Source organism: Myripristis murdjan, chromosome 7, assembly GCF_902150065.1.
Source record: "Myripristis murdjan chromosome 7, fMyrMur1.1, whole genome shotgun sequence".
Taxonomy (NCBI): Eukaryota; Metazoa; Chordata; class Actinopteri; order Holocentriformes; family Holocentridae; genus Myripristis; species Myripristis murdjan.
The window spans coordinates 8,839,280-8,864,577 of record NC_043986.1 but is presented as its reverse complement, the minus strand read 5'-3'; the positions used below and the strand labels follow the sequence as shown (position 1 = coordinate 8,864,577).

The following is a 25,298-nucleotide window of genomic DNA, read 5'->3' as shown; positions in this document are numbered from 1 at the left end:
GATAAGATTTTGTCCCATGGACTCTTATTTTTACTGCTGCAAGTGATTTATTATTGAATTGTATAGCAGGGAGAGTGAATCATAGTCATTTTTATACATTTGCACACTTCCTTATAAACTAATTTGACTTATTCACTATTAACTAACTAACTAACTTTTTGTGGTGTGTGTTTTGTTTATAAATTGCTTTTGTCCTAGCTAAGATTGTAAAGTTTGTTGTTTTTCAATGTGCTATAGAAATAATTTTGACCTGACTTCGACTTACGTTATCATTATATCTTTTTTTAAATTTTTTATTATTATTATTATTATTATTATTCCCAGGTGTTGATTTCTGAAGGCCTGGGGAAATACGCCAAGGACCCAAAATTTGTGACGGCCACCAAACACGAGATCGCAGACGCCTGCAAGATGACCATCGATGAGATGGAGAGTGCCGCCAGCAACCTGCTGAATGGGACTATGGGTAATGGCGGCACGGGGGCCACAGGGAACATCAGCCCAGACGCAATCAGGGCCCGCAGCATCCGCGACTACAGCGATGAGGAGCCGGATGTTGTGGTGAAACCCGAGGAGGACTTAACGGATGAGATGATATGCATCACAACACTATAGCAGTGGCTCACTTGGGAACATTTAGGTTTTTTTTAAAAAACTGAATTTATTCCATTATTCCACATTGGAGGGATGTCTCTGTTACAAGTGCGCCCTGCAATAGACAGAAAACGTAACAGATGGATGGATAAGAGAACAAAAAGTGCCTTCTCTTTTTATGGAATGGACAGAGAGGAAAAAGACAGATGGCGGCATGGATAAACCTTATGGATGGACGGCTGGAAGAATAGCTGAACTGATGGAAAGACTGAGATAAATTCTATGGATATTGATCACTGAGGAATATAATCTACCTACCTGCCTGCCTGTCATTTAAGACAGATTCAGGGCATTTTCCTTGAAAGCTGTTTTGTATTTCCCTCATTCATGGTTGGCTGATACAGCAGATGAGCCTAAAGTGAGACCCACTGGCCAAATTCATCCACGTTTTTGTCCATTCCATCGTTCCAGTCTAAAAGTTTCTGTATTTGGTCGGTTTTGACCTAATTTCATTACATTTGACGTTTAATGGTTTAATAACAATCAGCTTGATGGTACAAGAAGCTAATGTTTATGTTTTTTTGTCTGCTGCCCATTTTTCATGTTGCATTTTGACGTACAGAAACCCCAAGAAACAATGTTTTCAAGAAAGGTTTAATTTATGGTAGTTTTTGTTCTCGTGGGAATCTTAAGCTCGCAAACTGAGTTACAACACAGGTGAGGCAGGTGAGGACTGGCCTGCTCTGGGCTCACGGGCCGGCTCAGGTGTTTGGGGTTAAATGTTATTCCTCTCAGAACTTGACTTAAAAAGAGATGGAAACCACATATCAGTGAAATAAGACCTCAGGCATATCGCCCCATGCACACACACACACACGCACACTGATCTGACTCGTCCTCCCCCCCGTCCTCCCGTCTGCCTTACCCTGCACCCTGGATACTGTAATCCTACATTTTGATTGGATTTATGTACTGACTTTAAACACACCACACATTTATGATATTTGGTGTTGCAATCCAGTTATTTTTTTCCGCTGTGATCCTCAACTTTCTTCAAACCTGTGACACACAACTAATCACTGAAGCAGAGCAGTGGAGGTCACCGCAGCGTTACGCACTACTGCCAAGGGCTTCCGGGCCCGAATTAAGAAATTATTTTAACTAAACTAACTTTGTCATGAAGTGAAACAAGACACACTGCCACTGCTGTGAATTTAGATTTAAATGTTGATCATATAGCAGTTTTAGATTACTGTGTTACATAGACAGTGCACATACAGCACTGTGGTACATGAATTCACCCCTCCAGTCTGCTTTTATTAAACTATTGCTTGGGATTCAGGGTGAGTCAGGGTGGTGCAGCCACACATGAGTAAGATATTTTAGTCAAGTCTGGCTCCTATGAGTATAGAATACACTTCTCCTGAATAAAAAAAAACAATAACATCCTGTGATACTATCTAACATCTGAAACAATAGCAGCCAAAATTCATCAGGCGCTGTGTTGTGTCTGGCCTGAGTCATTAGTAATGTTTCACCCGTACTGACTGAGCCTTTTGACTGCACTGCCACCACAGCCAGAGAGACTCCCACACTCTCAGGCCACCTGTGATCCCAGGTGAGTCAGATTTGGTGTTTTTCATACGCTGAACCAGCGGTGAATGGATACTGGCTCAGTGTCTCCCAAGCACCTCAACATGATAAGTATCTTTGCTTCACGATTAATCAGTGGACTAAGATGAGTTTCATGATCTGTCAGCACTAAGGTTGCAAAGGTTTAGCAAAAATGAGCTCTTCACTACCTTGTGTATATATTTAAAACACCACAACAGAAAGGGAGATAATATATTTTTTGAATTTCTTGACTTGATAAAGATACATAATTACAGCCAGGTGTACATAGTCTTTAGTTGGGATGAAGCGGCTGATGTTAGGTGTTGCCTTGTTTTCTCTTTAGGATTTTTTTTTTTTTTTTTCAAACTCTATAGTTTGAATAGAATCAATGAAAAGGTTGCTTGTGCACACAATGTCCAAAACACCTGCTGTCTGTCAAGTGAGCATTGAAGTGCACGTTCCAAACTCGGCTCGTACGGTTCACACACTGGAGAGAAAAACAAGATTTCTCACCCACAATTCTGTGTAACACAACGGTCTGCATAGTCACTTTCCCATGAAACTGTTTTTTGTCTGCCACTGCTACCTGGAAAAAAAACATGTCTTCAGGTTACCTATGGAAAAAAACAACAACTTTATTTTACAGGCAACACTGGGCGATGACAGGGCAATGTTGTGGTAACTCACTGTGCTTTTTTTTTTTTTTTTCTGTGCAATTAAAGGGCTCCTTCAAATAAGAACCAAATCAAGGGATCATCGAGTGCATTTACATAGGCATTAATATTCCAGATAGTGAAATTTTCCACTTAAAACCCAATGCTGGAAAAACACCGTTTCCTCTCTACGGTAATGATTAGAGATGAAGTGAAAGGAAAAATGAGACACGAGTGAGTAAGCTGCTTTGCATTGTACTTCTCATCAATATTCTGTTTCATCATTTATACATCTCATCCCTTATGGCTAACACCATAATATGAGCTCACATCTGGAATATTCTTTGCATGTAAATGGACTCATAAATGCTTCTCTCTAGAGGATTCATACATACACCGGTTTTGGTGGCCAACAAAGCTGATAAATACATTGAATTATGCAGTTTCTGATCACATGTATATTGTGTTCCATGAAGACTTTAGGGACTCTCAGCGTTGATACCTCTGTAACTATCCAGGTGTATTGGTAAACTTGTCAGGGAACCGTGTGGCAAAGGCTGCATTTACACAAGAGCAAAAAAAAAACAAAAAAAAACCCATTTAACATAATTCATTTGTTTTGCCTCTGTGTCACCATTTGGTACAACATCGTGTTTCAATTTATGGCCACCTCTTGGGAACTTTGCTGTTCTAAACTACCACTGTTTGGTAAGGGGAAAAAATCCACTGGTAAACAGGAAATGATGCATTTTAAATTCCCTGCAGAAACCACAGCAGTCTGTCGGAATAACCAAAGAAAGAAATGGGTAGGTAGCATGATCACTGAGAGCCACCATGGCTCCACAGCCATAGAAAAGAGAGCGCCACCGACAGGAACTCAAACTGCATCAACAGAAAACCCAAGAAAAGACACGTCACAGTCCCACCCACACTTTGATTGACAGGTGATCTCTGAGAGGCACAGTGAAGAAACACAACAACACTGAAATGAGACTCTCACACATTACCTCTTTAAAAATCTCCCTGTTGTTTTTGTGTAAATGCAGCCAAAGTTTCTGTTCTGTACCAATGATTTTTTTTTTTTTTTTTAATATTTCAGAGCACATAAGTGTTGCCATATTACACGTACAGTGCAACTAGAAACATGTACTTTGCATATCCCTGTGAGACATGTGGAAATGCATTTCAGATGCACAGACAGCCATTTAGCAAAGCCTCTAGACGCAGTGACAGTAGGGCTACAGTGTCTTGGGACGGAGGCACTGGCCGTTTTGGGGATCGAACCGATGACCCTCCAGTCGAGTCAGGGTCTCTCTGAGCAGCCGACGCTCCCTCTGAGAAACTACAGCCTGTCAGTCAAAAAAAATCTCCAAGTTTTCCCACAAGTTTTCCTGTACCAGCCTCTTTATCTCATGTCAAGTCATTACAGGTTTTGATGGACACCACAGGTACAACAGTGATGGAGACACAAATACCACAAATCACTTCTGCTGCTACAAACATCCATTGATTATGACCATTTTCAAAAAAAAAAAAAAAAAAAAAAAATCACTGCATAAACGGCCAATAACACCAAACTAAAGCTCAATATTACATTACGCTGTCAAAATCAAAGCCAGTTTCTTTATGTGACTTGATTTCAAGGAATATTTGAGATGTTTCTTCTTTCTTGGAGATGAAACCAAAACTTTCTCCTTCCATGCTCTGTGGTCCCAAAGCCATAAATGTTGAGAAACTCTGCAGGCAGACATAACATGGAAAGAGTGTGTGGCTCACCGCGTGTCCGCACCTGTCGCTGGGTTTCACACCATGATAGCCAGCAACAACATGAACAGGTTAATCAGAAGAGGAGTAATCTGTGGTTTTTATGTGGTGCATTACAACTATACAAATACATCGCAATCTAGAGATTTATCTGTCTTTCTTCAGTATCAAAACAAAAAAAAAGTAGTGAAAAAGAAAAAAAAAACATAAAGCTTTGTTGTATGTGCAATTCACAGCTTTATTTTTTTGTACTGTTCCACTGTTTTACAGATGTTTATGAAAATAATGTTGAAGATTATAAAATCTGTACAGAGTTTGTAAATGGAAAAAAAGAAGTATAAGTGATGAACTGAACTTGAAAATTTCTGCTTTCTACCCACTTGTTGTTTTGAAAACTACGAAATAGCTCTATCTACTTTGTAGCATAACTGTTAGTACCTTTTAGATTTTGTACCAATGGGAAAAAAAAACAACCCTGTTTTGTACATTTTAATGCTCTTGAATATTTGCCTGGAATTTACGATGAAAACTGCTGAGGATTTTTGTAAGGATCACAGAATAAAATCACGAGGACAAGGTCACCAGGATGGCTTCTAGTGTTGCTTCACAACGCATCGACACAAGAAAAACATTGCAATTAAACAGGAAAACATCAAGATTTTAAAAGTTTCAACAAAAGTGTTCCCTTTTTATATCCAAGTATAACATTTTCTGATATCAGCGCACAATCTCAAGACTGATTTGAATCCTAAAAAACAAAATAAAAAAAAAACAAAAAAAACAGCTGCAGCTTATTTTAATTGGGTTAGTGCAAAGCTTTATATATAAGACACTTAAACATTCGTAGCTATTTCCAAGGTTCAGACTCAACATCTGAGGAGTCCACAATGTGACAGCCAGCCCTTTCTCCATCACGTTTGCATCAAATTCAAATGTAAATTCATGTAAGACTGTGAGAATTTTTTCATTGGCTCATTTCAAAATCCACCAGCTACAAATGCCTTTCCTTCCAGGCTCGACCCCAATCAAACACTTAATCGAGTACGTGATTCACATCAGGACATCACTGAGATGTTATTTAAAAAAAAAAGCACCTTTCATTATTATTCTTTTTATCAAGTCAGCTCTACAAAATATTTCTGCTTCTTTGTAAACATTTACATACAGAAAAAGTCACACATTTGATAACACTAACACTGTAAATCTATGAGAGAGAAATTTAGTGCATGTTTACATGTAATTAATAAGAGTTTTAAGGCAGGATTCCTGAGCTATCATTTGCACTTACTGGTGCTTCATTAAAATGCTATCAGGCTGGTTTAAGACGAGGATATAACTTTACCCAAAGCAAGTAGTAATAAGAAAGCACTTAGAAAGTTTTGCCATGCTAATAATTTTCTGTTTGGGCAGACCATTTGTTCCCTTAATGGCTTGTTTCCCCTTTAAAAAAAAAAAGTCCCAAGAATTTCAGCTCTGAAATTCAGGGCAAACATGTAATGTAGTGTGACAGCCTCAAGGGACCAGGCAGATGGGCAAATGTGGCGACAACTGTAACTGACTCATTTGTTTTTTCTTGATTATATTTTTTAAGGCGTTTAAGGCTGCACTCTACAACATTTGGTCGAGTCCAAGTCAGTTCCGATAGAAAGTCCTGTCAAGTTTGATCCATTTTCTGTCCGGAACAGGAAATGCACAGTGTCCATGTCTTTCAAAACACAAAATAATGCTTAAAATGCATAAAGACCCCATGAAATGGACTCTTACTTTCTTGATTTTATGTATTTCCTGCTGAAACAGCATGTTTGGGCGGGACACGGTGCAGGGAAGGATCACTCACAAGTACAAACCAGCAGAATATCAGCTTGGAAGAGAAACACAGTTGTATTTAAGGGCTAGGTTGATGAGAGACGGTTTGTAATGTTTTTATTGCCTGAAAGTTTACACCTACTAGTGCAGGATGATGTCACTATTTAAGATACTATGTTTAAAGTAGAGGTCATGTGAGGTCATTTCATGGGGACTTTAAGGCACAACAAAAACCTCTCTGCAGCAGCTCTGTACAAAATCCTTCACGATCTAACTGACATAGATGTTTGAGGACCATCACATGTATACGCACTCCCTTTAACCTTTAGTGCTTCTGGGCAGAAATTAAGTATGACGCAAGTGGAGAATTTTTTTGAACGGGCAGGAAGAAACTGCGTCAACATCCAACACTGGCTGACATGAGGACAAATCTAGGTTGAAAGTGAACCACGACGTCATGAGAGTGGTCCACGATTGCAGCACGGACTCTGCCTGCTAGCTACTGGCAAATCAGATTGCTGCCACGGCGTCTCCCAAACATGACTCACACTCTGAGGACATTCCAGGACAGCGCAGACACACCTGGTTTCATAAACTGGGGTCTAAGTCAAATCAACAATCTCGGCCTAACAGGTGGAGACTTGCTTGCCTTTAACTTAAAATTACAGCTGAAAGTTAATCTGTCACTGGAGTCAACACTGGGGCCATGATGTGACTGATATTTAATCAAATGTACCACTCCTTATTGCAACCACAACAAAGACATCTTTTAAAGCTCAGCATTGTTTTTTTTTTTTTGTTTTTTTAAAAAAGTATGACTTTGCCATTGTGAGGTGAAATTAGAGCCTCACTCAAAATTAATGTAATCCATCATGATGTCTAATCTGACATGTACTCATACTTATTCAGAAAAAGGTAACAGAATCCATAGAAGGAGCAGAGCTTCATTTTTTTTTTTTTTTTTGTAAGAGATTTAGAAATGAGCTTGTTTATTTTACAGGGCGCTCTCTCTCTCTCTCAGCAAATCTGGAGGCTCACAGACGCTAAAACGCTCAAGCATGTTGGTTCTTTGTCCAGATTCAGCAAAGGCAATCGTAGGAAAACTGGACTTTTCTGATGTATTTTCATAACATCTAATAATATCTGGCGTTCATAATGTTGATGATTGATGATTGATATATAACAATCAGACAAAAAAAAACGTATGTCAGTTCAGTGATGTTAAAGTAAAAATGAATTGTCTTATAAGGTATGACTGGTTTCTTCACAGGACAGGGGGAGGCAGGGGGCGAGGGGAGACAGGGCAGTTAAATGGATGTTAAATTTGGCTGGTGATTTCAATTATCGACAATCTTTCTCCAGAATCACCGACTCGACTCTTTGATAACAGCTGGTGATAATAAAATAGCCATACATCAAACCATGTTACTCAGGATACACTAAGGTGAGCGAGCTGAAAGGCTGACATTATCTAGAAGTCTGTTCGATTGATTATTGGCAAAATGATCAGTAGAGAAATTAACCATGCCCACTAAATAATTAGGAAAAAAAGTCAGCTGTTCTCAGCCACTGTTGCCCAAAAGCTGTGGATCTCCATTACGGCAGACATGTATGACAATTGGTGCAAGCAAGGAGCATACAATCTTCTTTAGTTTCCCCCTCAAATAACCTCTAGGCACACGAACCCTTCACCAATATGGCTGACGGTGCAGCTTTTACCTCCTGTCTTCTAGCTCCTCCCCCTCTCATCTCTGTGTGTCGAGCGTCGGGGGCTGGTACACCGGAACGCCCGGGTCGACGAGAGCTGGCCGACCTCTGATGATGTCAGCGGCCTTCTCAGCTATCATGATGGTGGGAGCGTTCAGGTTGCCGCTGACAACGCTGGGCATGATAGAGGCGTCGACCACCCGGAGCCGCTCGAGACCCAGAACGCGCGTGTTCGAGTCGACAACCGCCATGGGGTCGGAGGGCGAGCCCATCTTGCAGGTGCAGGACGGATGGTAGGCGCTGTCTGCCTTCTGACGGACGAAGGCGTCGATTTCAGCGTCAGACTGGACACGTGGACCGGGCTGGACCTCGGGACCGCGGAAGGGGTCAAAGGCCTTCTGGGCAAAGATCTCTCTGGAGAGTTTGACACACTCTCTGAACTCCCACACATCAATGTCTGAGAGGAGCGAAGAAGAGGCAAGATGAAAAAACAGAACCTTCACAGTACACCATTGCACAATACTTCTGGTGGGTCTAGCTCAGAGATCCCACCAAAGAAATACACTTCGTATTTCTTTGGTGGGATCTTGCGAGTTCAGGCGGTGGATCTTACCAGTGGAGAGGTAGTTGGGCTGGAGAATCGGGTGATCCAGAGGGTTGGCACTCTTCAGCTTCATCCAGCCAATACTGGTGCTCCTCATTGGTCCAACATGAACCTGCAGCACCAAAAACATAGTAGCATTGTACAGCGTGAACCCAGTGCCACCATCTAACATTATTTCACCATGAACTCACAGCAAATACTACTTTCCGCAGTGCAACTCATATTCAGAGTTGAGACAACCACATCAGGGATTTATTGCAAAACTGTCCAGTTCAGACTAGTCTGTACGCTGCAGCTCTGAATGTACGCTGCAGCATTCCCCCAAAAAACTGGTGTTTCCTGACATGTGCATTCAGACGTGCAACATCAGATCTGCTCGGGGAGAAAGCACGGAGCACGCACAGTGACCGATGTGTCTTTCGTTGGCTTCTTCTGCTACGATCAGATTGCACAAATTTCTGTATATCACGAGGTCACCATGTCAGATTAGGTTCCCATGGTAACCTAATTTCTTGCCATGTCCTGGCCACATGAGAGGACACATGACAGATTTGACACCGACCAATCAGCACACCATCTTTCAAAAGATATCATGGCAATCGTGGGTTATCATCCAAGGGTGAAGAACAGTATGACAGTCAAGTGAACGTATTTCCAGATGTGAAATCGCCAAAAGTCCATAAAATTCAGACATACTCGGCTCTATATTGGTGTTGTGAGACGTCCAGATGACAAATCTTTGTTTTTGGAACATGTGCTATTAAAGCTGCTTGACTGTGATTCACAAACTTCATTTATATACTCTGAACCCGGCATTTCTTGCTTGTTGTTGTGTGTGTCTGGTTTTTTATTTATTATTAACTGCTGACTGTATCACAAATTGCCCCTCGGGGATAATAAAGTTACCTTACCTTACCTTAGGACTTTGGCCATTTCTAAATGAAATGTACTAAAATCAACACAAGTTAGCCTGAAATAGGCTGAATGAACAAACACAGTAACTATAATTCATATAAATATAATTCAGATAATACATGGCCAAAATATTAGTGGAAATATGCCACAGTTTTTAAGTCTTCCTGATCTACACCATGTTTCTCTTTAGGCCTGTAAAATTGCCCTTTTCTCAAAATTAAAGGCAAGCCATCCTCGTAAAGGTGCTGTGAGAGTGCCAGGCTGCAAAAATGCACCCAAGAGTGAAGATGCAGCCCTGAATGGCGACACACCCAGATGCGATGAATCAGGATACCAGTATCTTGTTTCGCATAGTTGGTCTTTTAGCTGGAAGATGTAGACGCATGACTTGCATCAGAACCCGTGAACCTGAATTACAGCTCATGTGTTAATCAGTCATTGATAGTATCAAGAAGTTTGTTAGTTTAGCCATTTCTGACTAACACATTAAGAAAACAACCATCTACTATCTGCTGACTGGTGAATGAGTGTAAGATTGTTCAAGACTGAGATTTAAAACTCTCAAATCTTTTCTCTTTTCTCGTGCAGTGTGAGAGTACAGAGTACGGTTCATTAAAGTTAATCTGTCTGTTCAAAATGACACCACTGGCTGGACATCATGAGCAAACAGGATCTCCTGACTAGATCCTGAAAACAATACAGCTTAATCTGAGTTTTGAAAATCAGGGGTTTTTAAAAGGTAAATGGCCGAAAAGGTAACGGGATTGTTTACTGTTTATTGTTTATTGTTTATTAGGATGTCCATTAGCTTTTGTCAAGACAAAAGCTAGTCGACACAAAAAATAAAAACATTACATACACATTCATTTAACGATTGTGCAATCACCAGTCTTCTAAATAATTAAATAAAAATAGGGAAAAAGATACTACAAGTAAATAAAGACAGAATCAATTTGAAATAAACCAAAATCATGAACAATACATGAACTTTTTGTGCCTCTTGGGATTAGTACAGGCTTATTTGCATTAAGTGTTGTTTTAACTTTTTCTTGAAATTAAATTTTGTACTAGTATTCTTTATATAATTAGGCAATGAGTTCCATCCTGTTACAGCTCGATAGATAACAGTAGATTTAAGTAGTTCTGTTCTTGGTTTAGGTGGTTCAATATTATCTGAACTGGTGTGTGGTTCATGGAGTCATTATTAGGATTCAGTTGCACTGTCTCGATTTTCGAAATTGTCATGATTTTTCTATTTAGTTTTAAGTAGAAGGAATGGGTTCAGGGGAAATGTAAGGTAAGACTGAGGACATATTAAGGGTTTCGTGTTTCATAGTGCATTTGATCAGTTATGACGACAGGTGGGTTATAGCAACTGTTGCTATAAGCCAAGACATCTTTTCTTGTCTTACAAAATCAATGTTTATTTGTGCGTTGTCGCTGTTATGCAATCCTGATTTTTTTCCAGCTAAAACCACCGGCATTATGAAACACAAACCTCAATGAAAACTAGGTAGAAACCTGAAACCATATACACTACAGACCATGCACACCAACTGTCTGAGCATGTTAGATCTGTAGTATCATACGTGTAACCAGAAGAGTGCACTCAGGTGTGTCCGGGGGCACGGGGTGGCAAACGGCCACCATAAGTGATGAGGTGTTTTAGCAGCTGACTGACATTACTGAGTGCTTTCAAAATGATCAGTGTTGTAATGTTTGTTTGAATTAATACAAGCCACAATTGTCTTACCTTGGCATGCAAAACAGGACAGGCTTAATTCCGAAAGATCTGTGATGTAAAATGCAAATGTGAAAATGCCAATAAAGGAATCTGCCTAATGACCCACAGCATGGACGTTAACCTATCAATCTCTGAAACAGACTCAATTATAACCGCGTTTTAATCTGTGGCAATAAGACATAACATAACATAAAAAAAAACTCCAAACTGAAGCCCCCTATCAGCTGGTTAGGAGGAGTGAGGAGTTATCACTCAGTTGTGTTGTATATGTGTGTGTGTGTGTGTGTGTGTTTGAAATCTGTTCTTTTTGTCAGCAGTGAGTCATTACATCCATTTCGAGACATTTCAAGAACCAGGTGTGTCCAATACAGAACAAATATGGAGCTCTAGTTTCACAGACCGGGTGAGGTGGGGGCGCTTCGCCAACTGGGTGTGACCAGGTGGATTTTGCACGTTTTGCACGTTTGGCACGCCGTGCACCGTGGCGCAAGGACTCCACCGTCCCTCCTACCAGCGCAAGGGAGGAGAGAAGGCATGGAGTGGGTTTGACACAGCCGATTCACTTTAAACCAATCAAATGAGCCCCTGTCCTCGCCTTTAAAATGCGCTGCTCGAAGGCGTAATGAACGTTTACACAATTGACATGGAGGTCTGCTGCTGCAGGCGGAGCGGAGCCGGTGTAGTGGACGTTTGGCTGACCGGCGCGCAGTGTGCACACGTCAAACTACCAAACTGTGTGCGCCTCGGGTTGTGCTGGTCCAAACCAGCTCTGTGCGGGGTTCGCCTCACTGCGCCACCCTGCATTGTGCCGGGAAACTGGAGCCCATGGAGTCATTCACACACACACACACACACACACACACACAGATAACATGTATCCTGAACACCCACACACACCTGGTAGGCCTCTATCTTGGAAGGAACTCGTCCATGGTCGATGACCTGCGAGGGCAGGAAGTGGAACTGGACATCAGGGTGTGTGACGCCCGGCCGGCTTCGGATGAACCCTCCACTCTCTAGGTGGGCTGTCGCTCCGTAACCTAGGAGATGGTTGTCATGGTGACAGGGTTATTATGAGTACTTGATTTTTCTTATTAATGTCTTTAGACACACTCTTGTCATAGCAGATTAAAAGCAATAAATAACAGGAACATCATATGAAACACCACAAAAGCCCCTAATACAGCAGATGATCTCATTACATTTTGGAGCAACTGGATGCATAAATTTGCATATTAATTTGCATATTAATGATGAGGTAAGTCCAAGTCCAAGTGCATCTTATCTTATCATACTATCTTATCTTCTTTTTAAACCTGTCTTTATCTGTATCCTCATGCTCATTTTCTTAACCATTTAACCACCTTTTATTGTTAATTACTGTGCAGCACTTTAATAAACTTTTTATGTTTTCGAAATGTGCTATATATATATATATGAAGTGGAAGTGAAGTGGAAGCGCCAGCAACGCAGAGCACCCGAGCTTACACAGAGTGATATCTCTGAGTTCGTTAAGGTTGTTCGTCAGTCGGTGGAGGAGGACCGGGGCCAGGAGGCAAACCAAAGCGTGCCATGACACCTTTGGCGTAAAGGAGGAAAGACCCCCAGGCCACCAGCAGGGCCTAGCAGGAGACAGCGGCAGATCAAAGAGCTGCGAGAAGAACTGAAGACTTTCAAGAAAAGGTGGCGGGAAGCAAGTGAAGAGGAAAGAGTGGCCCTGAACGAGATTAGATTAGATTCAGAGACACGGAGAAAGCTAATCCAGCTCCGGAAAGCTGAGACCACCTGAAAGAAGCATCCTTTCCAATTCACAGCGGACCTCCTAGGAAAGCCCAAGAGCGGGATCCTAAAATGTGCGAAGGAGGAAATAGAAAACAGTGTGGCAGCTGCAAACAAAGACCCCTCCGGAGGAATCCCTCTGGGCGAATGTCCTTTCCAACTGCCGACACTCCCACCACCCACCACCAGGCCCCTTTTCCTCCAAACGGCATGAAAAATCTGTCTTGCTCAATGACAAACCTTTCCATAAACTTTTGTGTTTGTGTTTTCTGAGATATCCTGCTGGCAAACAGACAGAATGGAGCAAAAACATGACCCCTGTGCAACTCTGCAAGTGTTTTAGTAAAGCTTTCGCTGAAATAGCAGAACGAAGACCAATTCTTAGACCAGTGGGCCTGCCTGACTTGTGATGTGTGTGGGTGTATGCATGTGTGTGTGTGTGTGTGTGTCTCTGTTACCAGTGAACAGGGTCAACCACTCCAGGCCTATCTTGACCATGTGGAAAGGTTTCTGGGCTTTGTAAAGCGTGATGGGCTGAGTGCACTGCTGCTGGACGTACAGCTCCAGGTGATCCTGCAGGTTACTGCCCACGCCTGGGACACAGAGGGACAGACAGGTAAACACAAAGTGGGAGAGGGTGAGTGGGTGAGTTAATGAGAGAGAGAGAGAGAGTAACCTCAGTAATCATACCAACTATATTATATGCTGATGACATGCAAATCAATCAAGCAAATGCACGTTATGTACACAAACATGCAAAACTGCAAACTGCACATATTAGTATCCATGCCTGAGAGTTTATGGTTGTATATGTGTGTGTAACTTCCATTGATGTAGTATCAACTGACTATAAGGCCAGACAAAAAAAAATTCTGGGTTCCGGTTCCCGACCGAGTGTCCCATTTAACCCCCGAGTCAGATTATTTTATTGGCCTCTGTGTAAAAATAAAATAAAACAATAAAATAAAGGCACTATGCGACCGAGTGTGACCTTGTTGGCATTGGTCAAAAGTTAAGCAGGGCTTTTATTTTGAAATACAGTACAGACCAAAAGTTTGGACACACCTTCTCATTCAATGCGTTTTCTTTATTTTCATGACTATTTACATTGTAGATTCTCACTGAAGGCATCAAAACTATGAATGAACACATGTGGAGTTATGTACTTAACAAAAAAAGGTGAAATAACTGAAAACATGTTTTATATTCTAGTTTCTTCAAAATAGCCACCCTTTGCTTTGATTACTGCTTTGCACACTCTTGGCATTCTCTCCATGAGCTTCAAGAGGTAGTCACCTGAAATGGTTTTCACTTCACAGGTGTGCCTTATCAGGGTTAATTAGTGGAATTTCTTGCTTTATCAATGGGGTTGGGACCATCAGTTGTGTTGTGCAGAAGTCAGGTTACTACACAGCCGACAGCCCTATTGGACAACTGTTAAAATTCATATTATGGCAAGAACCAATCAGCTAACTAAAGAAAAACGAGTGGCCATCATTACTTTAAGAAATGAAGGTCAGTCAGTCCGGAAAATTGCAAAAACTTTAAATGTGTCCCCAAGTGGAGTCGCAAAAACCATCAAGCGCTACAACAAAACTGGCACACATGAGAACCAACCCAGGAAAGGAAGACCAAGAGTCACCTCTGCTTCTGAGGACAAGTTCATCCGAGTCACCAGCCTCAGAAATCACAAGTTAACAGCAGCTCAGATCAGAGACCAGATAAATGCCACACAGAGTTCTAGCAGCAGACCCATCTCTAGAACAACTGTTAAGAGGAGACTGCGCCAATCAGGCCTTCATGGTCAAATAGCTGCTAGGAAACCACTGCTAAGGAGAGGCAACAAGCAGAAGAGTTTTGTTTGGGCCAAGAAACACAAGGAATGGACATTAGACCAGTGGAAATCTGTGCTTTGGTCTGATGAGTCCAAATTTGAGATCTTTGGTTCCAACCGCCGTGTCTTTGTGAGACGCAGAAAAGGTGAACGGATGGATTCCACATGCCTGGTTCCCACTGTGAAGCATGGAGGAGGAGGTGTGATGGTGTGGGGGTCACCGGACCTGAACCCAATCCAGATGGTTTGGGGTGAGCTGGACCGCAGAGTGAAGGCAAAGGGGCCAACAAGTGCTGAACACCTCTGGGAACTCCTTCAAGACTGTTGGAAAACCATTTCAGGTGACTACCTCTTGAAGCTCATCGAGAGAATGCCAAGAGTGTGCAAAGCAGTAATCAGAGCAAAGGGTGGCTATTTTGAAGAAACTAGAATATAAAACATGTTTTCAGTTATTTCACCTTTTTTTGTTAAGTATATAACTCCACATGTGTTCATTCATAGTTTTGATTCCTTCAGTTAGAATCTACAATGTAAATAGTCATGAAAATAAAGAAAACGCATTGAATGAGAAGGTGTGTCCAAACTTTTGGCCTGTACTGTATGTTGCACTCGCCTTATTTGTGATGTTCTCGCATAACTTCGGAAAATAACTTCATGGAATCACACGCCACTGACAGCACTGGCTGGAAGGAATTGACTTCCGCACGGTGTGTGTGTGTGTGATTTGTCCTTGCAAACCACCAGAGAAAATAATCCGACTACAAGAGAAAACCTTTGTGGATGTAGTGAAAGAGCTGAAACAGTGCCATTGTAGATTTGCAAGTGCCGCAGGCAAACATGACGGGGGATCCGTCATGCTGCCCCCACCGTGGAGCTCGGCTCTATGGTGGTGGGCGTGATGGGTGTATTTGACTTCAGGTACCTAGCGCTGCGATGCGAGCCAGAGACACCTCCTTCTGCTAGTAATAACGCTGCTCCGTCCGTTAAAAAGGTGGTAACTTATGCAAATATGGAATTAATTATATTAAAAAAGCAACCCATGCATCGCTTCCGAAAATAAAAAAAAGAATAAAATAAAATAAAATCCCTACCTACCCATCCTTCCCATGAATAAATAAAATAAAATAAATCCTCCCTACCCATCCTTAAAATGCTAAATAAAATAAAAAATAAAATAAAATAAATTCCCTACCTATTCATGCCCTTAAATGACAAGGAACCGGAACCCAAGGTATTTTTTTGTTTGGCCTAATAAACAGGGATGTCATTCCTTGGTTTGTATTTCAGTGTTAAAACAGGTTAATAGGGAAATCTTAAAAAAAAAAAAAAAAAAAAAAAGAATTAAGAATTAAGTGTTAAGTGAATTAATTATTCTATGTTGAATATGAGCAGGAATAAAACGTTTGTCAGTTTTGTTAGAAATGTTATGGAAATAAGGTAACAATTGATAAAACTTGGGTGAATCTGCATCAGTTGGAGCACTGATGCTTGTACACACACACACACACACACACACACACACCTGGCAAGTGTTGGACCACGGGGATGCCAAGCTGTTTGAGGTCGTCGGCGTTTCCCACCCCAGACAGCATCAGAAGCTGAGGGGAGTTGATGGCCCCTCCGCTCAGTATCACCTCTTTATCCGCAAACACCTGAATCAGTGGATGGATTTGTGAAATACAATAAAGGGTTACACTACAACAGAGAAGATCTCGTCAGTTTTATTGTGCTGATTCAGAAAATTAAACCAAAATGTGCAGCAAAATCATGTCCAACTACTCCAAACACAATTCCCTCTTTCCAGATTTTGAAATCCTTGAAAATCCCTACCCGTTTCTTCTGTCCTTTCTGTGTGTATTCGACGCCCACAGCTCGGTTCCCTTCAAACAGGATCTTGGTGGTCAAGCAGCCCACCTCAGCCTTAAGGTTGGGTCGGCCCAGGATCGGTCTCAAGTAGGCGCTGGCCGTGCTCCACCTCTTTCCTGGGCGGATTTAGGAGTTCACACGGAGGGAACATCGAGACAGACTTTCAGTGCAATCACTCGTCTGCTTCATTTTTTCCAAACCGTGGCAGTGAAGTTTTCATTTTGTATTTGCTTAGCCCAAATGTTGCTCTTTAGTTTCTCTGGAGTTCACACCAGTTAGACACATGAAGACATGGTTGAACATGAGCATGTGTCCAAACTCTAATTTGCCAAGCATTTTGTCAAGCACAAAGAACTGCTGGCGATCGGGTGTAAACTTCTCCTTACATCCTTAGTAACTTTGCTTTTGGGCCTGTTTTCTGTTTGATACAGATTGAATTCTCATTCGGTTTCGTGGGAGACAAATGCGACTTGGAGTTTCAGGCTTGGCACCAGCCAAGTTCAAGTATCACTGTTCTAACCTGACCAGACTGCTTGGAGCTCACGTGCCTTTACAAACAGGTAACTAATCTCAGACTTCCAGCTAACAGTGCCATAAACTGCTATAAAAACTGTTGTAGTTGGAGCAGATTGATAAGTGGGCTCTACATTTACATGTCATGGTATTTTTAAAGGCCAGCACCCTTAGCAAAGCCATGTGGATAGTGTTTTATACTGAGGTATAAACATTAACCACACCAGTACACAAACCTATTCATAGACTGCAGAACCAATGTTTTGAGAACAAAGCAGCCTTTGTAGCTGCTGCCACAGCTTATTGTTTTAAAGTCGAGGCAGATACAGGTTTCCAGCCACTCTTGTGTGTTCACTCCAGCTCACAAGTTCAGAAAAGCCCATTTGGACAAGTGATTTGCAACCGATTAAAAGACAGACAGACAGACAGACAGACAGACAGACAGACAGATAGATAGATAGATAGATAGATAGATAGATAGATAGATATTTGTTTGCAAAGACAAGCCCAGAAATCTTGTGCAGATAAGTGGTTCTCAAATGTTTTCAGTATCACAGACCCCCAAATAGTCATTCACTAGACCACAAACTGTATTTGATATGATTCTGTTCAAGGATCCCCATATGGAAAGACTAAGAGGACTGAGTGGTAAAGGAGATATGAGAGGTGAAAGGGAAACATATGCTGGGAACAGAAATATTCCTCAACTGTAAATCCTCTAACTGAGGTAACTGTTAGTGAACTAGGTGACTTAAAAATCACACAATTTGTCATTTTGCTAGAATTCCATCAATTATTAGCACAGGGCCTAAAGCCCAACACACACCGGCGGCGCAGCGTCGCAGTGGGTCAGGTCAGGTGAGGTGCGTCACCTGACGCACCCAACACAAACTGGAAGCGTCGTGCTGTAGAACATCAATAACCTTCCTCATGTGATAACTCCCCTGCTGACCTGCTGTGCCAGTTGTGGACGTCTATAATTAAGGATATATGATAAGGATCCAACGCCCAGTTTTCATTGTATCACCTTGAGTTCAACACGTTTTATCTTTAAAAAATTATATGACCAACATAATTCATTCATTTATTTATTATACATGAAAATAATTAAACACAATGTTTTAGTTATATGTAAAACTGCCATGACTCATTTAAAAACTGATTTACAGCAAAGTGAAGACAGTAATGTTTTGAATTCATGTGTTGACACCCAGTAATGTTACTGAAACTGGATTTCTCACCTGAAGAGCCAATCTCCAGAGCTATAGCTCGCTATAGCTCGAATATACAAGAAAGTGCCACAGAAGCAGAGAAGAAGAGCAGCTACGGAAGCTGGGATGGACATCCAGAAGGGAGAAAATACGCGTTGACGCTGGAAATAGGACAGTGGCGTGAAAGGTAGAGGCGTGGCGCGTCGACGCGCGTCTAGCCATCATCGGTGTGCAGATATACATAGAAAATAATGGGGGCGGCTGTTTGACGTGCGTCGTACGCCGCCAGTGTGTGTTGGGCTTAAGACCCTAAATTGAGATGGTGTGGACAATATGAGTTCAAATTCAAGCTCAAAGTTCAAGTTTATTTAACAGTGAGCAACTCAACTTGCAGACAAATTTAACAGCAAAATATGCAAGCGCAGAAACTGAGGTTGCCAACCACATCAACAGTCTCCATGGAGACGGTTGTCCTGTGATTCTCGTACCTTTATAAATCGTCATGTCCATCCACCCCAGGCCTTCCTGCTGGAATCCATTCATGTCATCAGTGAAGGGGTATCCTGCCTGCTGGCCGGCCTCAATAAAAGCCGTGTGGAGGGGGTTGTTGGTCTTTCCCCTGGACACATGCAGAGGTCCGCTGCCCCCTCGGTACCTACATAAAACCGCAGACACAAAATTAGCAACGCTGCACAGTGTTATATGCATGTGACTGGTTCTATTCCAATATCAAAAAAGTGAAAAGTATTTGCTCGTTTGGGTTGGTGGTGAACTCAGCCACCTTGTAGGAATCCTTTCTTAAGCAGGAAAATCTGTTGAAGACCGGCATATTTAAATCTCTCCAGTCATAATTTCCAGTAAAATCCCTCAATGCCATAGATTGTATGATATCAAGAAGACATATCCACCATGATGCCACCCTTTGGTTTGTGGACCAATGTTTCCGAAGCGACTATATTTGGATGAGATGGTAGAGCTGGTGAGGAGCGACAGGTAGATCTTACTGAGAGAACCCGAGGACACGAGGCCCAGTGGAATTATGACAAAGTCTGTTTCCCCATCAAGATGTGTTCCTCCATACCTTCACCAACAAGAGGGGAACATTATTTGAGGGGGAAAGAGACTTCAACATAACCGTCTCAGGTTAGGGATGAGGATGGGTGGAGGTTAAAGTGAGGGGAAACAGGCTTCGACACTACATCACCAAATTTACTGTACATGGTGCCGCCATGCAAAGTCACAAATTTATCACACACTACTACCTTGAAATGGTTGCTTCATGTGAACAATATTAGAGTAACTATTTGAGATTCCCTGAATTCTGAATTTCCGCCCTATGTGCGCTGGGATAGGCTCCAGCAACCCCCCATGACCCTTGTGAGGATAAGCGGTTTAGATACATATTTACGTAAGGGGCGCCGTGCACGGTGGCTGACCCGAAGTTCTCCTGATCTGGATGGGATGTAACTTAAATTGGAATTTCCCCTTGTGGGATTAATAAAGTGTACTTACTTACTTACTTACTTACTTAGAAGATGAATGAATGAATGAATGAGTGAATGAATTCTGAATTGTTTTCATGGTTAAGTTATCAACTGGACAAGATCCAAAAGAGTTCACAGCGGTACGCAGTGCCCTGGATGTGCATTGCGACCAGGTCTAGAAGGGACTCGATCCACCACTCAAAAAAGACACACTCTTATATGACAATTCACCCTCCATTCAGTTATCATGGTGGGGGAAATTAGCTACAGAGACCAAAACCGATCACCAATCTGTAGACCAATCTGTAAATGATTATTGCTGTAAAGCTGGCTATTTTAACATGGAGTCAGTGATTTTGACAATGGAGCAAGACTTCTTTTAGGAGCCAGTGGAGTCGCCCCCTGCTGTTCATTTGAACTCAAGTTTGACCAGAATTTGTCCCATGTGTCCAGGACGTTGAAATCTTTCAGGACACGTGGGCCAGCACCACTTTTTTCCCGTCTTGCTTGTTTCCAACGCACTAGTATGCTTACAACCTATTTTCGACAAGGATGCCACTGCTTTCTGGGCTGCCTGCCATTTGTGCCTCTAGGTCGGGTAAGTATGTGAAAGTTCATTTTGCTATATCCAGATGGGTTACACATGACATTTACATTTCACGCTGTTCATGCGAGCAAATAGATCTCTGACCACCTCTGGGGGGAGCCTGAATGAGCAGATCCTCAGTGTGCCTTAGGTGCACTTGAACAGATTAGATTTTGTGCTTAATTGTGCAATCCAGTTACAATACAATAATCAATTATGCAGGTTAATTCCAAGTGTAAATGCAATCTAGCACTACCAAGGCTGGGAGTTCCATTCCCATTGGGTCCACCCATGTTAAAAATGTTCAAATCAAAGTGTCGACCAGATGGCTTCAGCCACACACCTGTCTTCTCCCAGCTCATGAGTCTGAGCTTTCCTGAAGTAAGGAAGGCAGTGTTCGTAGTCCCAGCCCTCGGCCCCCTCTCTCTGCCAGCGGTTGTAGTCTTCGGCGTGCCCGCGGATGTACACCATGGCGTTGAGCGAAGACGACCCGCCCCACACCCGGCCCCTTGGCCAGTACATGACCCGGTTGTCCATGCTGGCCTGAGGTAAGGTGTGGTAGTACCAGTTATACCTGAGGAGAAAACGGAAAAAACATAACAGTCAAGAGGGCAGTATTTTTAACTTTTGGTGCCCCAGATCTAGAAGGTTTTTCATGTCTGGTTAGCAAATTAAAATATCCATTTTGAGAAACACGACTGAAAACTGCATGCTCCTTGTGTTTCTGTGAACTGAACCATACTTTGCATAAAGCAGTCCCCTTTCAAAAAACCTATAGGTATCCAAACTTCTCATTATAATGGACAACTTCCCTAGTTTGACCCATTACTTTTACTGGTACGAGAAAGTTTCAAAACTAGGAATAAGACAACTGAAAGATAAAGCCAACATCATACTTGTCATCGCAGAGGTTGTAGGTTAATGCGGCCGGCATGTGGATCTTCCAAGACAGTCGCACGCTGCTTAGCAACATGTCCTTGGGCCCCGCCTCCAGCAGCAGCACAGACTCCTGGGCATCCTCTGAGAGACGATTGGCCAGGACACAGCCCGCTGACCCTGCACCCACGATGACGTAGCTGTAGGACGGTGTTTTCTGATTGGCCACAGGTGATGATGAAGTGCTCCTACAGGCAGCTGTGGTGCTGACACATCTGGCAGGGGAAAAGGACGGGGTGTGGACAGAGTTTCTTGTCCTTGGGACCGTGTGATAGGCCGCTAAACAGGCTGGCAAACACCTGCCCTCCTCCTCGATCCTCCCCCAGGTCCTGCTCACCCCAAGTCGAGCTCCAGCTCGGCCTAACACTCCCAAAGACAACATCCTGGCTCTGGACGGCTTTTCTTCTTTAACTGGTCAGATGTCACTAGGAATGCAAACAATAAAGTTATTAAAAAGACACAATGACAGGGATTTAATGAATTTTAATTATATCTGCATGTCCAAAAAGTTTTTTTTCTGACAAAACCTGGCAAATTGATCAACAAGAAACTGTCACCACACACAAATGTAGCCTCAATGCAGCAGCACTCTGTGTGTGGATGAATATCCATTATGATACGAGTAACAAAGGGATTTCCGCGCTTTACATTTTGAATGACATGAAATTCTAGTTACAACCGCAGAGACGCTCAACAATTATTGCTGACTGTGTGCATCACTAGACTGACCAGGCTGATAACCGTCAACACTGATAATTTGTCTAAATTTCACTTTATGAGTAGTTCACTGTTTTGTGTCTATTTGGGTCATAAGAATCGTCCTGGGTCATATTTGAAGAGTTTGTCTTCCTGACTTTTCCTTTTAGGACAGCACTGCAACTCATTCAGTATCTCTAAAATATGTGATTCCTCTGTAAAAGTGACTAAAGTTTACCAGACAGCCTTTAATAAGTACCATAATGTGTTTTTATTTGAGGCTATTGATCATTTTGTCAGAGTCAGGTGTCCCTGTCTTACAAACAGATCATTTTGAAAAAAAAAAAAAAAAAAACATCATTAAAAATGTGTACATCAATGCCGAGGAGCATCCTCAATCACTTAGATATATACTACTCACAAAAAGTTAGGGATATTCGGCTTTCAGGTGAAATTTCAGGATGAACCTAAAATGCATTATAACCTTTACAGGTGAACTTAATGTGACCTTCTGTAAACTTTTGAATGCACATGTCCAACTGTTCAATGTTTCAGTACTTTTTGCACAAGTTGCTGTTCTCTAACAAGGAGTTTAACGGCAAAATTCACATCAGGTGTTTGATGCTTCAGCTCATGGAGGTCGTATCATTAGGGAATGGCTGCTGGAGACTGGGGTACGTCAAATGGAGTGGCCTGCACTTTCTCAGACCTGCATCCCATAGAAAACCTATGGGATCAGCTGAGTCGCCGTGTAGAGGCTCGGAGCTCTGTACCCCAGAACCTCAATGTCCTGAGGGCCGCCCTTCAAGAAGAGTGGGATGCCATGCCTCAGCAGACAATAAGTCGACTTGTGAACAGCATGAGACGTCGTTGTCAAGCTGGAATTGATGCTCAAGGGCACATGACAAGTTATTGACACTGACATTTTTTGTTGTGGTATATCCACCACTGTTGTTGGCTTTTGTTTCAAGAAATTGTTTGAGATGAGGAAATCACCAGTGTATGCTTCTACTTAAATGCCCTACTTTCATGATATAATATCACTGTAGCGTAAACATTTTATATTTTCCATAAATTTCACCCAAAAGCCGAATATCCCTATTTTTTTGTGAGTAGTGTATATATAATATAGACAAATCTTTAGTTATAATATAATATATAATATAATATGATCTAATATGCACAAGGCACAACATACACTGGGGGACTGCAATTCTGGCTTACAAAAGGTCCACGGAATTTCCTTGCTGTTGTTTGCAAGGTTTGCGTTTCACTCTTTGACTCAGCACTGGGGAGTGGGTGGAGAAGTGCGCCTGACGCATCGCCCTACTGCGCCCACTTCGTTATTTCACCTGGTGGGGTATTTTTCTACATTAACTTATTATCATAATCATTATTATTGATGCTGATAAAATCTCAGCAAGTAACGGTTTCTTTGCACAGGAAAAATCACATAGGCATATTTAAAAAAAAAAAGAAGCATGCAAAAAGATAGGCTAATAACTGTGTGTGTGTGTGTGTGTGTGTGTGTGTGTGTGTGTGTGTGTGTGTGTGTGTGTGTGTGTGTGTGTGTGTGTGTGTGAGACAAAAAAGACGTGGGAGAAGCTGTGCATGCTCGGTAGAATAGGCTAAAGCTCCAATTAAGTCAAAGTTGCCCTGCAGGTTATGATTTATTTGGTGAGTTGTTACTTCAGCATGATAAATAGCTACGCCTAAATGTCTCTCCAATCCGGTGCAATTCTGGGTCAAAGCTGCACTCTTTCCGCTGCGCTCATGTCCACTGTTCATTTTAATTTAATTGTTGAACAGTTTTGCACCCCTCCGATTTAGAAGAATTTTACGTTTCATTTTCATTTTCGTATTGGCTACTACGCAAAATAACAGGCGTGGCACGTGATTCACACATTAGGCGCAAGGAGATCGATCAGTTTTTGATTTAGTGTTTTTTTTTTTTTTTTTTTTCGTATGCTGACCTAATTTTTATTTTATGCCGCGATAGCAGACGGGCCTGTCAGCGGTTGGGAAACACCATGTGCAATAAATTCTCTGCTGAACTCTGCTTCCTGGACTGACTGTGTGTGTTTACTATGGAGAACCAAGGCGTAAAATCCTGTTCACTCAAGCCTGACACAATCTGATAGGAGAGTCTTTTCCCTGTTTGGTGGAATTTTCAGACAAGGGCGAGCAACTGACTCCTTTTACGCAATCCAACACTGAACTGTGAACCAACTCAACCAAGTAAATGTTCCGCTACACGGACGCAAACAGCCTAAAGCCTAATAAAGCACGGCAAAGTGTGAAAGCTGGGATTTTAGCAGGTGTAAGCGGGTTTCCCGGCTACAAAAAGAGTCAAAAGTTTTTAAGACCAGTTACAACAGAGAAGTTTGGAAATCCAATTTCGCAACCGCATTCTTATCTGTTATATAGGTCAGCTGTGGCTGGATATATGTGGGTCTGCGCGGCTGGGCTGACAGCCTGGGGGGATAAAATTACAGTCTGAATTTAAGAGTCAAAGTGCAACACATACTGAATTAAACTGTATCCAACGCCCTCCCGTGGCTTTGATCTTAGAAGAAGCATTTTAAAGACTCTGTCCAGGCTTTTCCAGGCGCTGCCGGAGAAAGTTTGTGTCTGAGGTGAAACTCAAAGCGCATCTGCGGTTTGCAGGACAGCGGAGGCTCCCCAGCCCGCATGCTCACTCGCGATAATGGCCAATAATAATGATAATTATGAATGCCATGTTTTGTTTTGTTTATTATTTACAAAGCGCACAATCTGATCCCGCAAGTTAAAGAAATTGGAAAATAGTTGCAGAAAGTGTTTTACTCACCGTGGCTCTGCTGACCAGACCAAGCCGACACACGGAGGGAGGGACGGAGGGGCGGACATGGGCTGTGGGCGGAGCTTAGTGGGACGTCATGGGCTTTTTAAGGTAACGGAGCCAGTATAATAACCAGTGATCAGAGTCAGATTCACACAACAAGTGCATGGC

General features: G+C 42.2%; 2 protein-coding genes across 4 annotated transcripts in view; one reads left to right on the top strand and one right to left on the bottom strand.

Annotated features, from left to right (window-relative positions):
- cacna1db (calcium channel, voltage-dependent, L type, alpha 1D subunit, b) overlaps nt 1-3,447 on the top strand; it is a 125,703-nt gene extending 122,256 nt beyond the window's left edge. For all 3 annotated transcript variants that reach the window (XM_030056265.1, XM_030056264.1, XM_030056263.1), the window contains one exon: nt 325-3,447. In XM_030056265.1, coding sequence (XP_029912125.1) covers nt 325-615 — 291 coding nt within the window. In that variant the 3' untranslated portion in view covers nt 616-3,447. The remainder of the gene's footprint in view (nt 1-324) is intronic.
- A 3,723-nt stretch (nt 3,448-7,170) lies between these two features.
- chdh (choline dehydrogenase) lies at nt 7,171-25,198 on the bottom strand. The gene is made up of 10 exons (XM_030056269.1): nt 25,137-25,198; nt 21,571-22,035; nt 21,018-21,248; nt 19,093-19,259; nt 16,845-16,996; nt 16,537-16,666; nt 13,639-13,773; nt 12,299-12,441; nt 8,752-8,854; nt 7,171-8,595 (listed from the first exon to the last, which is right to left on the bottom strand). Exons 2-10 carry the CDS (start codon nt 21,990-21,992, stop codon nt 8,177-8,179), a joined length of 1,902 nt encoding a protein of 633 aa, XP_029912129.1. The 5' UTR covers nt 21,993-22,035; nt 25,137-25,198; the 3' UTR covers nt 7,171-8,176.
- Between the last annotated feature and the right edge of the window lie 100 nt (nt 25,199-25,298).

Excerpts from the sequence above, each read along its gene's own strand:
- chdh (XM_030056269.1), bottom strand. The coding sequence starts at position 21,992 with ATGTTGTCTTTGGGAGTGTTAGGCCGAGCTGGAGCTCGACTTGGGGTG. Across the intron at positions 19,260-21,017 it reads CATGAGCTGGGAGAAGACAG|GTACCGAGGGGGCAGCGGAC; the intron begins GTGTGTGGCTGA and ends GGTTTTATGTAG. Across the intron at positions 16,667-16,844 it reads AGAAAGGACAGAAGAAACGG|GTGTTTGCGGATAAAGAGGT; the intron begins GTAGGGATTTTC and ends CCACTGATTCAG.